We start from the raw sequence: 14,491 nt of genomic DNA, 5'->3' as shown, positions 1-14,491 counted from the left end.
TCACTGCACACTTCAGTCTCCTACCAACGTATCCTTCACATGCCGAAGAGAAAGTTTCAATGCTCCATAGCACCGAGTTTCGGTCATCATGGGATGGCCGCGAACATTCCATCGTCTACATACAAGCCTATGTATGAGTACCAAATTCTTCGAGTTAGCAATACCTCTCACCTCTCTGAGCTTTGCACAACTCTTTTGGTCGCCGAGCAACTCATTCCATCTTGCATGGTCTCATCCTTTACCTAGCGCCTCGCTTGCCTTAAGCACCATCAAGTATAGTTGTCAACGTTGAGCCGTAGCTCAAACTCAGCCATCCCAACCTTTGTGTGCTTCGCATTCTTCAAAGCCTGCCTGTTCTCGTGGTGCCTCTTACGCGAAGGGTTGGCCATTGCTCTGAATGTGAATCTCAGATGCCCGCTCCTCCGAACGACTCCTTTTCCCTACATCTCCATGCCCCTTTTTCCCCTAAATGGTCGTGCGTGTGCTGACTGTCCTCAATGCAGCCCCGCTAGGTCCCCCACATTTGCATACTAAGTGTTTCTACGAGTGCTTGTCCCGCTCTGATACCATTTGTCACGGACTTAGTTGGTTTTGCCAAAGTCATGCGGCACCCTTGCGTATCCGTCCGCAAAGGTCAGCCTCCCCGAAGCCTCCCATGGTCCCTTAGGACCCACAAAAGAGAAAACGGGTTAGAGAAAATGTCTCACTCAGGATCCACATGTAAACATTTCAGGAAACACTTCATAGACAATGCAAATTACAAACAAACTTTACAAGCTCTGAACAATTACACAACAAAGGGTCAAAATGGTCCACTATAGATCGAAAATCTCTCACAAATGTCCACATGACACAACCTTTATTTACAAGCCTAAAGCTGCCACCAAACCCAACTAAAATGGGACTATTAAGCCTTCGACCGTCCCTCTATATGTTGTGCAAAGTAAGAACATATCAAAAGACACAGACATATATAAGCATTACATCAAACATCCTGTTTCGAAGTTTATCCATGCCAATAGGTCAAGGGCAAAGCCTCTTTTCTTAAAAGTTCATTGAGAGAGTTGATGGGCAAGAGTTCTTGTAATATCGGTCCCTTATTCTAGTGCCAAAATGATGAGGGAAGATGTAATTGATATTCCAATCAACCCGGCATGGTCTGGACCCATATGCATAGGTTTGCCCAAAGTGCCTTAAGGTGGAAACACCAAGATCCCGCAGTGCCACCTACATGAAGACCGAGATCTAAAGAGGTCTTGATCCGGTCCCTTTGAAGCCCAAGTTCATAATCCAAATGGTATGAGTATAGACATGAGTAGCCAGAAAAGGTAAGCCCCATTTTCAATTTAGTGGAAACGAGCTTTTATACCAAATCGTAAAGGGATAATATGTTTTTATGAAATATTCTATAAGGAGGTAGTCTTTAACCACCTCTAATAGCCTTTTGTCCACGTGGGCCACAAGGGAGGGTGCGTAAACCATAATTATCTATTTTGGACCATTGCCTATGTGGACAGAGGGTGACAGTGTCTTCTCCTTTGATCGTGGACACTATATGGTGGTTGCATGTTGGATGACGATTAGTTGATGGTATACTCTTTTTCACTAATGACAATGAGAGCACTCTCAGGAAAGACGCGGGAGGCAAGGTCCATGGTGACGAGGAAGGCATTGTGGAGAATTAGGTAGCTGCGCACTTCTTTAGCATCCCTTATCTCCCCCTTCCATTCTCTCTTTTGCCTTTCTCCAAACTTGTGATCGACTCACCGGCAATAAGAAGTAGCCTTGTGAATATTTCATGACAACTCATGGATGAGTTTTTTTTGCAAAAGGTAAGAACACCTTCAATATCTAGGGTCACAGATCGACCGTAGACTGCGTTCAATTAGCTGTTTGCTCTCCAATTGGGCACGGCAATCACTCATTCTTAAAGCCAAAGAATCGAACAAAAAAAGGAGGCCAGCTATCCATTCCTAGTTCAACTATAGTTGGAAGGGGGTAATTATTGTTATTTGTGGCCTCTATGGTAGATTAAGTCAAGAGGCATCAGAGGCGATAATTTACCCAATCAGAGATGTGATGGACAAGTTTTTCCTCTTCACTCTTGCTTTATTTTATTTGCGATCGGTTGGACTAAATTATAGAAATGTTGATCGAATTACTCACCCAAAAATTTAATTAAGATATTTTCCTTTTTTAAATTGATAATTTATTTATTTACCTATTATAATTACATCTCTAAGGAAAGGGTGTGATGATTTTCTATTTCCCCCGTTGAAACATTACGTGCAGTTCAAATCAAGTAGATATTGCCCATTATGCTTGTTTTTCTATGTTATTACTCACATTTAAATACTTCCTTCACATACTACACATTTATACGAACGAAGGATCAAGAGGAAGAAGAAGAAGAAGAAGCTAAGGGTTAGGGTGCATGTCGCCGGAGCAGCTGAGGATGAGAACTGTTATAGCGCTAATCCTTCTGCTTACCTTCGGTACGCGTGAAACCAAACTATTTCTCTTTGTACTTACTTTTTGCTTCTCTCATCTCTGATTCCATAATAATATATTCTAAAGAGTTATACTAATAATCGACCATACAATCTTATTCAAACTTAAGCTTTATCTAATATGCTAGATATTTTTTTTTTTTCAACCAAATATTTGTCATATTTGGTTTGATGAAAATATGTGCAACTTACTTGAAACATTAGAATCACACGTACTCAAATCCCTATATACTTATTTAGATTATGATACATATTTTCTTGTATCAGGTACAACCTTGATGTGTGTTAGTGGTTTGCGTGCAACGGTGACGTCTTCGTCCTCCTCCTCTTCCTCCAAATCGACAAATCGGATAGGAAACCAGTGCAGCATGGATGACATCGTGTTGCACCAAGACGCGACGCCGCCGCTGCCCAGTGGGATCCCAACGTACACGGTGAATGTGCAGAATCTTTGCCCGTTGAAAGACGGGTGTGCCATGGGCCAAATCCACCTAAGCTGCGGCAAGTTTAGCAGCGCTCGCCAAATCAACCCCAGCATCTTCCGCCGCCTCAGCATCAACGACTGCCTCCTCAACGACGGCCGCCCCCTCCGCCCGGGCGAAACCATCTCTTTCCAGTACGCCAACTCCTTCTCTTACCCCATGGCTGTTTCCAGCGCCACCTGCGTCCCCTCAGCCTAAACCTCTACCTTCACCTGCTTTCATTACCAGACACTCAATTTTGGAGATATTGTTGGTAGATATGGCTGAAATATACGCTTTTAATTTCCGCTTCTTTGATAGTGCACTAACGCACCTTTTGCTGTGGTGAGTGGTCAGAGCAAGTGCGTCATTCGCTGGATGACAGCATTGAGAGCATTGTTTTACGATGGGAAGATCATTAAACACGTCCAATTCAAAGCAGAATATTTAAAGGACATCGTAATTGGAACTAAAATTAGAGTAGTCAAGAAATGTTATTGCACTTGTCGTTCCGATTCCAGCTTCGTTTTAGTGCATTTTAATTCTAATGATACACTGAGCGAGCAAGCTTTGAATCATCAACACCGTCTGAAGTACTTGAGGATGTGTGAATTTGAAGATCTTACATGAAGCTTCTGAGATGAGCAGGTTAGGTAGTAACCCATCTGGACTCAGTTGGGGAAAGAGAACCCATAGTTGCTTGGGATTCATCATTAATAGTGTCCATTTGGGATTGATCCATATGCTCCTTCAAAGGCGAAAGCCTTTGAAGAGGGGTTTGGACTTTTATAATGAAACTAGGAAAAGGGATTTGGACTTTGTGTGTTCGGCTTTCTTGTGATAATGTCTCGAGAGCCTTCTTTTTGGTGATAATACGATCACATCAAATTTGATCACCGATTTAATTTAGTGAAACTAACATTGTGTATTCATATCTTAGACGAGGCAAATTTTTTTCGGAAGGGAAATAGCGTTTGTATCTCATGTCCTTTGCCCTACTTTGGTCAAGAATCGTAGACGCATGTATATCATATCCCACTTCATGCAAAAGACTGTCAAGTTTATCTAACAAAACTCCTCCATCGATCATGGTAGTCTGAATCTATAGGTATTTAAAACCTGTAAGTATCTGTTTAATAAGTTTGGAATGAAAACATATCTTAGAAAATTGTTTTATATATTGTTGTTCTTATAACCATTGGTTAGTTAATAAGGGAATATTTCCTTTAGATGATCTACTAATGTAAATTTCTTCATCAACTCCGATCCATTGACATGAGATGTCCAATAGGTGCTAATTTAATTTCATATGTCAACTCTCAATTAGCCAAAAATAATAGATTTTTGGCCAATTGATTTTGTAAATCTTTGATAGAAAATTAAGGCATTGAAGATGTCATTCAAATAAGGAAGATTTCATTAATGGAAACTAGACAATCTCATAGGAGGCTTCGAAGTTAATCCAATATTAGATTTTTGTTTAAGAATGAAATCCTTTTACTATTGTCCATATTTGGTTCCTCCTTTGGAATCTAATCACATCCAAGATCTAATTAAATATGATGAACTGAGACAGTATTTTGTAAATACATAGTCACCAATGGGAACCAGAGTCTCACTAAGCTAGCTAATTTACCCAATGTTCAATTAAATTGACCCTTATAAATACCTCGATGGAGAGGGAAATAGAGATTGAAACCCATTTAGTCTCTAGCGTGCATGCTTCTTGACCATGATCAATCCTTTCCCGAGCACCTTAAAGGTTTGGTCTTCACTCGAAATCCTCTATTTTTTCTTGTTTGTAGTTTCTTATGGTAGTTATCTCAACTATGTGAGCTCCGATTGGAGGCATGGAGATTGTGGGTGTTGAAAACTTTTAAATCGATAATAATGAGTTTACATCAAACTAATCGTATGGTTCCTACTAACACTAACCATGTGCCATAGTCCATTCTTTTATTCTTGAACAATTTAGCATGCATAAAACAAGTTCAGATGCCCCTTTTCTCTAAAAAGTGATAATAGTATTTTACCCTATCACCAAACTTCTTGCATTTGTAACGTTAAGCTTTTCTTTTGTTACAATGATTCTTCTCTTTATGATTATTTGTGTTACATATTTTTCATCCTCTCTGTGGTCTTTATCTATTGAAATTTTATTATAATTTATTTTTTATCTTCATTTCGATGAACCTCTATCTCTCCCAAGGAATTCACTTAAGTTGCTCTCTTATTCTTTGTGATTGGTTGTTTGATTTACCCTTTATGTTTTCGGAACCAATAAATTTTTTATTAAAATATAATCTCCATAGTTTTATTTTGAAAGTTAGATCAACCCTTATTAGAGATTTGAACCCAAATCAGAGAGCTTAATTGTACGCTCGCTTGTTCGAGCCTTTTAGAACAGGTTCGGCACGACCCCCATCCGAGGTTGCATAGCCATCCATGAATAATGTCCATGCTGGTGGGATATAGGTGTTGATCGCAAGCAAAGGGTGAGATAGTTCCAAAATAAAGTCCAATAACCCCTGTGCCTTTATTGCTGTCCTCGAAACATATCGGATTTCAAACTCATCCAACTCTACTGACCACTTCAATAGTCAACCCGAGACATCAAACGGAAAGAGGACCTATCTGAGTGATTGGTTGGTATTCGCTTACACAACATGCACTTGAAAATAGGAATGAAGCTTCCTTACCAACTAGGTGGCAATGAGGTAAAGGCTTAGAGTTTCATCCGAGGTTGAGGAAGTGAGATGTGGCAATTAGGCAAGGTGGACTTTTAGCCTTTCAAAAGCCTCATGATACTCTTATATCCCTAGGAAGTCCTTTAGATTCTTTAATGCCTGAAAAAAAGGCAAATACCTATCACCCGATTGGGATAAGAATTGGCTAAGCACTGTTATTCACCCTATTAACTATTGGACTTCCCTTACTGACCGAGGTGGTGGCACATCTCTAATATGGCTTTCACATTCTTGGGGTTTATATTTATTCCCCTTTGGTGCATAATAAATCTGAGGAACTTTCCCAAGTTGACTCCGGAAGCACATTTAGTTAGATTGTGGCACATGTTGAAGTTCTTTGGGACTTCAAATGTTTCCGTTAAGTCTGTCAAATGCAATTCGATTGTCCAACTTTTTACTATCATGTCAACTACATACACTTCAATGTTTCTTTCGATCTTGTGTTTTAATATCTTGTTCACCATTCTTTGGTACATCACCTCCACATTTTTTAACCTGAATAGCATGACTCGAAAGCAAAATATGTCTCATTCGGTGAAAAAGAAAGTGTGTTAAGGATCCTCTCATGCCATTCTGATTTGATTATAAATTGAGAATGCTTCCATAAAAATGGGGAGCTTATGACTAGAGGTAGAATTAACAACCTAATCAATCTAAGGAAGTGGATAGCTATCATTTGGATATGCTTCATTGAAATTGGTATAATCAACACACATCCTCCAATTTTCATTGGACGTTTGAATGAGTATAACATTGGCAAACCATTGGGGGTTCTGCATCTCAAGAATAAATCGAACTCCTGATAACTTATCTACCTCATCAGAAATTACCTACTAGTGGTTGGGAGCAAACTTCTAAGGCCTTTGCTTCACTAACTTGCCTTCGAAATAATGTTCAAGTGATGTTGAACTACGTTGGGGTCGATTCCTAACATGCCTCTCAGTGATCACGTAAATACCTTGGTGTTCTCCTAAAGAAAGTTGATGAGTTGCACTTGTCTCTCTTTAGGAAGTGTCATTTCAACCTTGACAACTCGATCAATTCTAGCCTTGTTTAGGGCAGCCTCAATCAGCGGCTCCATCAGTTTAGGATGTGAGGTGGACTTGGGCGAAGCCTTTGGTGTCTATAGGTGGCGTTTTAGACTGAGCCTTCTTCGATAGAGAGATCACCGTCAGGTAGAACTAGCACGACTCCCTTGGGTTACTTCTTAGCTCCCCAATTCCAATTCCCATTAAAAAATTCATTACTGTGTTAAAGATTGACACCACCACCCTTAGGCTATTTAATGTGGTTCGGTCTATGATTGCGTTGTATATTAAGGGGATATCTACCACCATAAATATAGCCAACATTGTTTTGGAATAATGCTCATCTTCGAATATGACATGCAGATTCATGGTCCTATGGTGGGAGAGAGAATCACTCATAAATTTTGTTAGTAAAGAAGTTAGAGGGGTATAGTTGTTAGTCGAGAGCTTGAGGTTTAGAAAGCATCAAAGTAAAGGATATCGATAGAGCTACCTATGTCAATCATGACGCTGTTCACTAGAACTTCAACACCATGTGGTAGGTCGACACCATTGCCCTTAGTCTGTTCTGCATGGAATGACCTATGATTGCATTGTATGCTAAATAGATATCCACCACCAGGAATCTAGCTAGCATTATTTTGGAGTAATACTCATCTCCGAATAAGACATGCAGTTTCATGGTCCCAAGAGGGGAGATAAAATTGCTCATGAATCCCATAAATGAAGAAAACATAGGGTTATAGTTATTAGTCGAGAACCCGAGTTTTTGGAAAGCATCAAAGTAGAGGATAACGGTAGAGCTACATGTGTTGATCATGATCCTATTCACCAAAGCATTGATTATCTTTATTGAAACTATTGAGGCATCATCAAGGTTCAGGTCAAGGTTCTCTATCTCTTCCTTCTTGAAGTTTATCTCAAGGTCACCCTTTATCCTTAGGATCTTTTCAATGGTGGCATAGACATAAGCTTTACAACTTGAGGAGCTATCTCGCCCTAAGGCAGGTCCACCAATGATGATGTAAATCTATCTCTTCATGACTCCTAAAGCCGGGGTGTGGGTTTCCAACGTGTTTGGATGAGCCGATCATAGTGTCCCTAGCATATAAATTTGTCAATATATGATTTTTCAAGTTACAACAATCCTCCATGGAATGGTCATAATCTCGATGGAACTCGCAGTATTTGAAACCATATCTTTTTGCTAATGGAGTCTTCATTGGGTGAGAGTCTTTTAAGAGCCCTTTCTCTTTTATCTATAGAAAAACTTCAGTTCTAAACAAATTTACGGGGGTTAGCTCATACCTTGAGTGAGATAACTTGGGTCATTCGTTCCTCCTTTGCCATGGTGACCTCTGGGTTATAGTGGATTATAGTTGCTTCAACTTTGGCATCTTGCCTAACTCCTCACGCTTACTAGAGACCATTGTCTTGGTAGCAATATATTAATTAGTCCTCAAAAGTACCTTTGGTATCATTATTGGTGACTTTTCGCTAATGAGTAAAAGAGATGAGAGGGCTTAAACCCCATCATAAGGTCTTTTTTATGAGCAATTGATGGGCATCCCTTGTATCTCGAAATTCATTAGTGAAGCATGTCACAAAGTCAACAAGCATCACTTCCTTCCTTTGTCTGAGTCCAAGAAGCATTGTTGTTAATGGTCTCGGGAGCACATTTCCAAGAAAGTGAAGTTCAAATTTAAACCAACAAAAAGCAACTTCAGGCGAGCATATCATTCTTGTGCTGGACATCTTAATATGGTTGAGAATGTGTGACACATCAGGGCATCCAAAGTATCATACAACTATATTTGAGCATGAAAAGTTATAATGTGCCCCATCAAGTCGATAATGCCATCGAATGCCTCTAATGATGGGAGGTGAAATTTTGTTGGAATCGACATTTTCTTAGATTTTCTGGGTCAATAGCGATCAACCTAAGTTGGGGTTGACCAAAACTTCCCATTTGGATTGTTTAAACTCTCGTTACATCTCCTCTAAACATCGATCCATGTTTCATAGTTGGATCCATATGGAATCTATTAGGAACGAGTCGGCACTAAGAGGGGGGGAGGGTGAATTAGTGCAGCGGTAAAAATTATGTCGGTTATGGAAATTTTATTTTGTACGATAAAACTGATTTAAAAAATACTTAACTATGAAAGCAATAAGAAGAGCGTACCAAGTAATGAGAAGGCCGTTTGCAGTTTAATGTAAATTACACAAATGAAAGGCAAACCATATTTTTATAGTGGTTCGGTTGTCGTGACCTACATCCACTCCGCCGATTCCTCTTCCGTCGAGGCCACCAGCATCTACTATCGGTATTCCTTCAATAGGCGAAGACCAACCACCTTTTACAACTCGATTCTCCATTTACCGGATTTAGGAGATAACCCTTACACCCCCACTTACTCCTCTCTCAAACTATTCCAACACTTAGAACTTTGAGATGAGTTTCACACACAATTACAATAGAGTTTCCTTTCTTTTTGCTCTCAATTGAACTTATTTCTAAGCATGAATCATGTTGTCTAGCATGTCATTGGTCCATCGACGCTTCACCCAATTCTTCGGTGCATCGTCCTCTCTCGTGGCCTATTGTCCAATCGGCCAGTTGACCTCCGCAACTCCGATATCCTTGGCACAATATCTGCTCTTCTTGGCCTGATGCTCGAATCTATGGCTTGAAGCCTTCTGTCGATACGTCGACTAATCCTCCGGCATGATGTCTAATCTTTTGATACGTTTTCCTCCAGCCCAACATGATTCTTCTTGCTTTAATTGTCTCTCTCTGATCGAAGAATCCTAGGTACTGACGGTACCACCGCCATTCCTAGGTGGTACCACCATTGGTAGCATTCACTGTTGATAGTACCACCGCCCAGAATTCCTAGGGTGTTGTTCCCCATGCGTTGCCACCGCCGGCAAAGCTTTCAGCACCCTGGTTGGGCCTTGAATCCGACCCAAACCAGCACAACTTTGGGCCTAGTTGGCCTCTAATAGAGTTGATGGGATTACCTCCCAATTCCAAATCTAATTAGATGCTAACTATGATTCCTAAGACATATTCTAAGAAAAATAAGTCTGGTTTCTTCCGGCGATCTTTCGGCGAACTTCCGACGATCTCTCGGCAATGTTCCGACGAACTCCTGGCAAGCTCCTGGACTTCACGATGATATTCTTGGTAAGTTCCGATGAGCTTCTTTGGCAAGATTCTGGACCTCTCGGTTGGTTCTGGCAGAACTTTCGACGAACGTCCGGATTTTCGACGAACTCTCGAACTCCCAACGAAATCGCGTTCTTGACTCCGGGACTTCATTTTGCTTTATGTCTTGCTATCATAGTTAATCTTGCACACAAAAAAATACACTTCGATCTAGACAATTATTACTAAGCATGAATCATGTTGTCCGGCATGTCATTGGTCCATCGACGCTTCGTCAGATTCTTCGGCTCATCGTCCTCTCTTGCGGCCTAAAACTCAATCCGCCATTTGACCTCCACAACTCCGATAGATTTGGCACAATATCTGCTCTTATTGGCCCTATGTCCGAATCTATGGCTCGAAGCCTTCTGACGATACGTCGATCGATCCTTCGGCCCGACGTCTAATCTTCTAACACGTTTTCCTCAGGCCCAATATGATTTTTCCCGCTTTAATTGTCTCTCTCTGATCGAAGCATCCTACATCACTCAAAACGTAGATCAAATCATAAACGCTTATCAATTGGTTTCACCATCAAAATTCAAGATTCAATAGAATCCCCTAATAAATCCATTTACTAGGTCTCAAATTTAGGCATGGTAGAGTAGTGGTGTGCTCCACAAAATTTCATAGTTGGGGAGTAAAGTGCCCCTTCAACTGGTGGTTTGATGGTTCTCAGGTGCTCCTAGGATATCGACACCACATTAGATGCAGGAAACTCGATGGGTGTCGATGCCGGTAGCGATTGAGCCAGTGACTATGGTTGAGCTAGTAATATCATTTATTGTGATAACTAGGACATAATTGGAGCCATATATCATGCTCGTTAGCATCTACATATGCTAGATGAGGTTTTCAAGAACACCTTGAAGGGGATAAGAAGGTGGCTCAAGGTCATCCCCAAGGCTTAAAGGCCTAGGCCAATGAATAGACGCCAGTACCTCATCAACATTTGCTTCGAGGTGGATATGTCCATGTACGAAAAAGTAGTTGTTGCTCCTCTCGGATGAAAGTGCCATAGGTCAAGGGCAAAGCCTCTTTTCTTAAAAGTTCATTGAGAGAGTTGATGGGCAAGAGTTCTTGTAATATCGGTCCCTTATTCTAGTGCCAAAATGATGAGGGAAGATGTAATTGATATTCCAATCAACCCGGCATGGTCTGGACCCGTATGCATAGGTTTGCCCAAAGTGCCTTAAGGTGGAAACACCAAGATCCCGCAGTGCCACCTACATGAAGACCGAGATCTAAAGAGGTCTTGATCCGGTCCCTTTGAAGCCCAAGTTCATAATCCAAATGGTATGAGTATAGACATGAGTAGCCAGAAAAGGTAAGCCCCATTTTCAATTTAGTGGAAACGAGCTTTTATACCTAATCGTAAAGGGATAATATGTTTTTATGAAATATTCTATAAGGAGGTAGTCTTTAACCACCTCTAATAGCCTTTTGTCCACGTGGGCCACAAGGGAGGGTGCGTAAACCATAATTATCTATTTTGGACCATTACCTATGTGGACAGAGGGTGACATTGTCTTCTCCTTCGATCGTGGACACTTTATGGTGGTTGCATGTTGGATGACGATTAGTTGATGGTATACTCTTTTTCACTAATGACAATGAGAGCACTCTCAGGAAAGACGCGGGAGGCAAGGTCCATGGTGACGAGGAAGGCATTGTGGAGAATTAGGTGGCTGCGCACTTCTTTAGCATCCCTTATCTCCCCCTTCCATTCTCTCTTTTGCCTTTCTCCAAACTTGTGATCGACTCACCGGCAATAAGAAGTAGCCTTGTGAATATTTCATGACAACTCATGGATGAGTTTTTTTTGCAAAAGGTAAGAACACCTTCAGTATCTAGGGTCACAGATCGACCGTAGACTTCGTTCAATTAGCTGTTTGCTCTCCAATTGGGCACGGCAATCACTCATTCTTAAGGCCAAAGAATCGAACAAAAAAAGGAGGCCAGCTATCCATTCCTAGTTCAACTATAGTTGGAAGGGGGTAATTATTGTTATTTGTGGCCTCTATGGTAGATTAAGTCAAGAGGCATCAGAGGCGATAATTTACCCAATCAGAGATGTGATGGACAAGTTTTTCCTCTTCACTCTTGCTTTATTTTATTTGCGATCGGTTGGACTAAATTATAGAAATGTTGATCGAATTACTCACCCAAAAATTTAATTAAGATATTTTCCTTTTTTAAATTGATAATTTATTTATTTACCTATTATAATTACATCTCTAAGGAAAGGGTGTGATGATTTTCTATTTCCTCCGTTGAAACATTACGTGCAGTTCAAATCAAGTAGATATTGCCCATTATGCTTGTTTTTCTATGTTATTACTCACATTTAAATACTTCCTTCACATACTACACATTTATACGAACGAAGGATCAAGAGGAAGAAGAAGAAGAAGAAGAAGCTAAGGGTTAGGGTGCATGTCGCCGGAGCAGCTGAGGATGAGAACTGTTATAGCGCTAATCCTTCTGCTTACCTTCGGTACGCGTGAAACCAAACTATTTCTCTTTGTACTTACTTTTTGCTTCTCTCATCTCTGATTCCATAATAATATATTCTAAAGAGTTATACTAATAATCGACCATACAATCTTATTCAAACTTAAGCTTTATCTAATATGCTAGATATTTTTTTTTTTTCAACCAAATATTTGTCATATTTGGTTTGATGAAAATATGTGCAACTTACTTGAAACATTAGAATCACACGTACTCAAATCCCTATATACTTATTTAGATTATGATACATATTTTCTTGTATCAGGTACAACCTTGATGTGTGTTAGTGGTTTGCGTGCAACGGTGACGTCTTCGTCCTCCTCCTCTTCCTCCAAATCGACAAATCGGATAGGAAACCAGTGCAGCATGGATGACATCGTGTTGCACCAAGACGCGACGCCGCCGCTGCCCAGTGGGATCCCAACGTACACGGTGAATGTGCAGAATCTTTGCCCGTTGAAAGACGGGTGTGCCATGGGCCAAATCCACCTAAGCTGCGGCAAGTTTAGCAGCGCTCGCCAAATCAACCCCAGCATCTTCCGCCGCCTCAGCATCAACGACTGCCTCCTCAACGACGGCCGCCCCCTCCGCCCGGGCGAAACCATCTCTTTCCAGTACGCCAACTCCTTCTCTTACCCCATGGCTGTTTCCAGCGCCACCTGCGTCCCCTCAGCCTAAACCTCTACCTTCACCTGCTTTCATTACCAGACACTCAATTTTGGAGTTATTGTTGGTAGATATGGCTGAAATATACGCTTTTAATTTCCGCTTCTTTGATAGTGCACTAACGCACCTTTTGCTGTGGTGAGTGGTCAGAGCAAGTGCGTCAATCGCTGGATGACAGCATTGAGAGCATTGTTTTACGATGGGAAGATCATTAAACACGTCCAAATCAAAGCAGAATATTTAAAGGACATCGTAATTGGAACTAAAATTAGAGTAGTCAAGAAATGTTATTGCACTTGTCGTTCCGATTCCAGCTTCGTTTTAGTGCATTTTAATTCTAATGATACACTGAGCGAGCAAGCTTTGAATCATCAACACCGTCTGAAGTACTTGAGGATGTGTGAATTTGAAGATCTTACATGAAGCTTCTGAGATGAGCAGGTTAGGTAGTAACCCATCTGGACTCAGTTGGGGAAAGAGAACCCATAGTTGCTTGGGATTCATCATTAATAGTGTCCATTTGGGATTGATCCATATGCTCCTTCAAAGGCGAAAGCCTTTGAAGAGGGGTTTGGACTTTTATAATGAAACTAGGAAAAGGGATTTGGACTTTGTGTGTTCGGCTTTCTTGTGATAATGTCTCGAGAGCCTTCTTTTTGGTGATAATACGATCACATCAAATTTGATCACCGATTTAATTTAGTGAAACTAACATTGTGTATTCATATCTTAGACGAGGCAAATTTTTTTCGGAAGGGAAATAGCGTTTGTATCTCATGTCCTTTGCCCTACTTTGGTCAAGAATCGTAGACGCATGTATATCATATCCCACTTCATGCAAAAGACTGTCAAGTTTATCTAACAAAACTCCTCCATCGATCATGGTAGTCTGAATCTATAGGTATTTAAAACCTGTAAGTATCTGTTTAATAAGTTTGGAATGAAAACATATCTTAGAAAATTGTTTTATATATTGTTGTTCTTATAACCATTGGTTAGTTAATAAGGGAATATTTCCTTTAGATGATCTACTAATGTAAATTTCTTCATCAACTCCGATCCATTGACATGAGATGTCCAATAGGTGCTAATTTAATTTCATATGTCAACTCTCAATTAGCCAAAAATAATAGATTTTTGGCCAATTGATTTTGTAAATCTTTGATAGAAAATTAAGGCATTGAAGATGTCATTCAAATAAGGAAGATTTCATTAATGGAAACTAGACAATCTCATAGGAGGCTTCGAAGTTAATCCAATATTAGATTTTTGATTAAGAATGAAATCCTTTTACTATTGTCCATATTTGGTTCCTCCTTTGGAATCTAATCACATCCAAGATCTAATTAAATAT

At 40.3% G+C, this 14,491-nt stretch overlaps 2 protein-coding genes across 2 annotated transcripts; both read left to right on the top strand.

Moving 5' to 3' along the window:
• Positions 1–2,434: 2,434 nt before the first annotated feature.
• LOC135641379 (TPD1 protein homolog 1-like) lies at positions 2,435–3,190 on the top strand. Its single transcript, XM_065156736.1, has 2 exons — positions 2,435–2,495; positions 2,778–3,190. Exons 1-2 carry the CDS (start codon positions 2,435–2,437, stop codon positions 3,188–3,190), a joined length of 474 nt encoding a protein of 157 aa, XP_065012808.1.
• A 9,557-nt stretch (positions 3,191–12,747) lies between these two features.
• LOC135641378 (TPD1 protein homolog 1-like) lies at positions 12,748–13,149 on the top strand. Its single transcript, XM_065156735.1, has one exon. The coding sequence runs from the start codon at positions 12,748–12,750 to the stop codon at positions 13,147–13,149; it is 402 nt and encodes a 133-aa protein (XP_065012807.1).
• Positions 13,150–14,491: the final 1,342 nt, after the last annotated feature.

This window comes from Musa acuminata, chromosome BXJ3-6 (assembly GCF_036884655.1).
Source record: "Musa acuminata AAA Group cultivar baxijiao chromosome BXJ3-6, Cavendish_Baxijiao_AAA, whole genome shotgun sequence".
In the NCBI taxonomy this organism is placed as follows: Eukaryota; Viridiplantae; Streptophyta; class Magnoliopsida; order Zingiberales; family Musaceae; genus Musa; species Musa acuminata.
The sequence above is the reverse complement of the archived record's forward strand: the minus strand, read 5'-3'. Positions and strand labels throughout refer to the sequence as shown.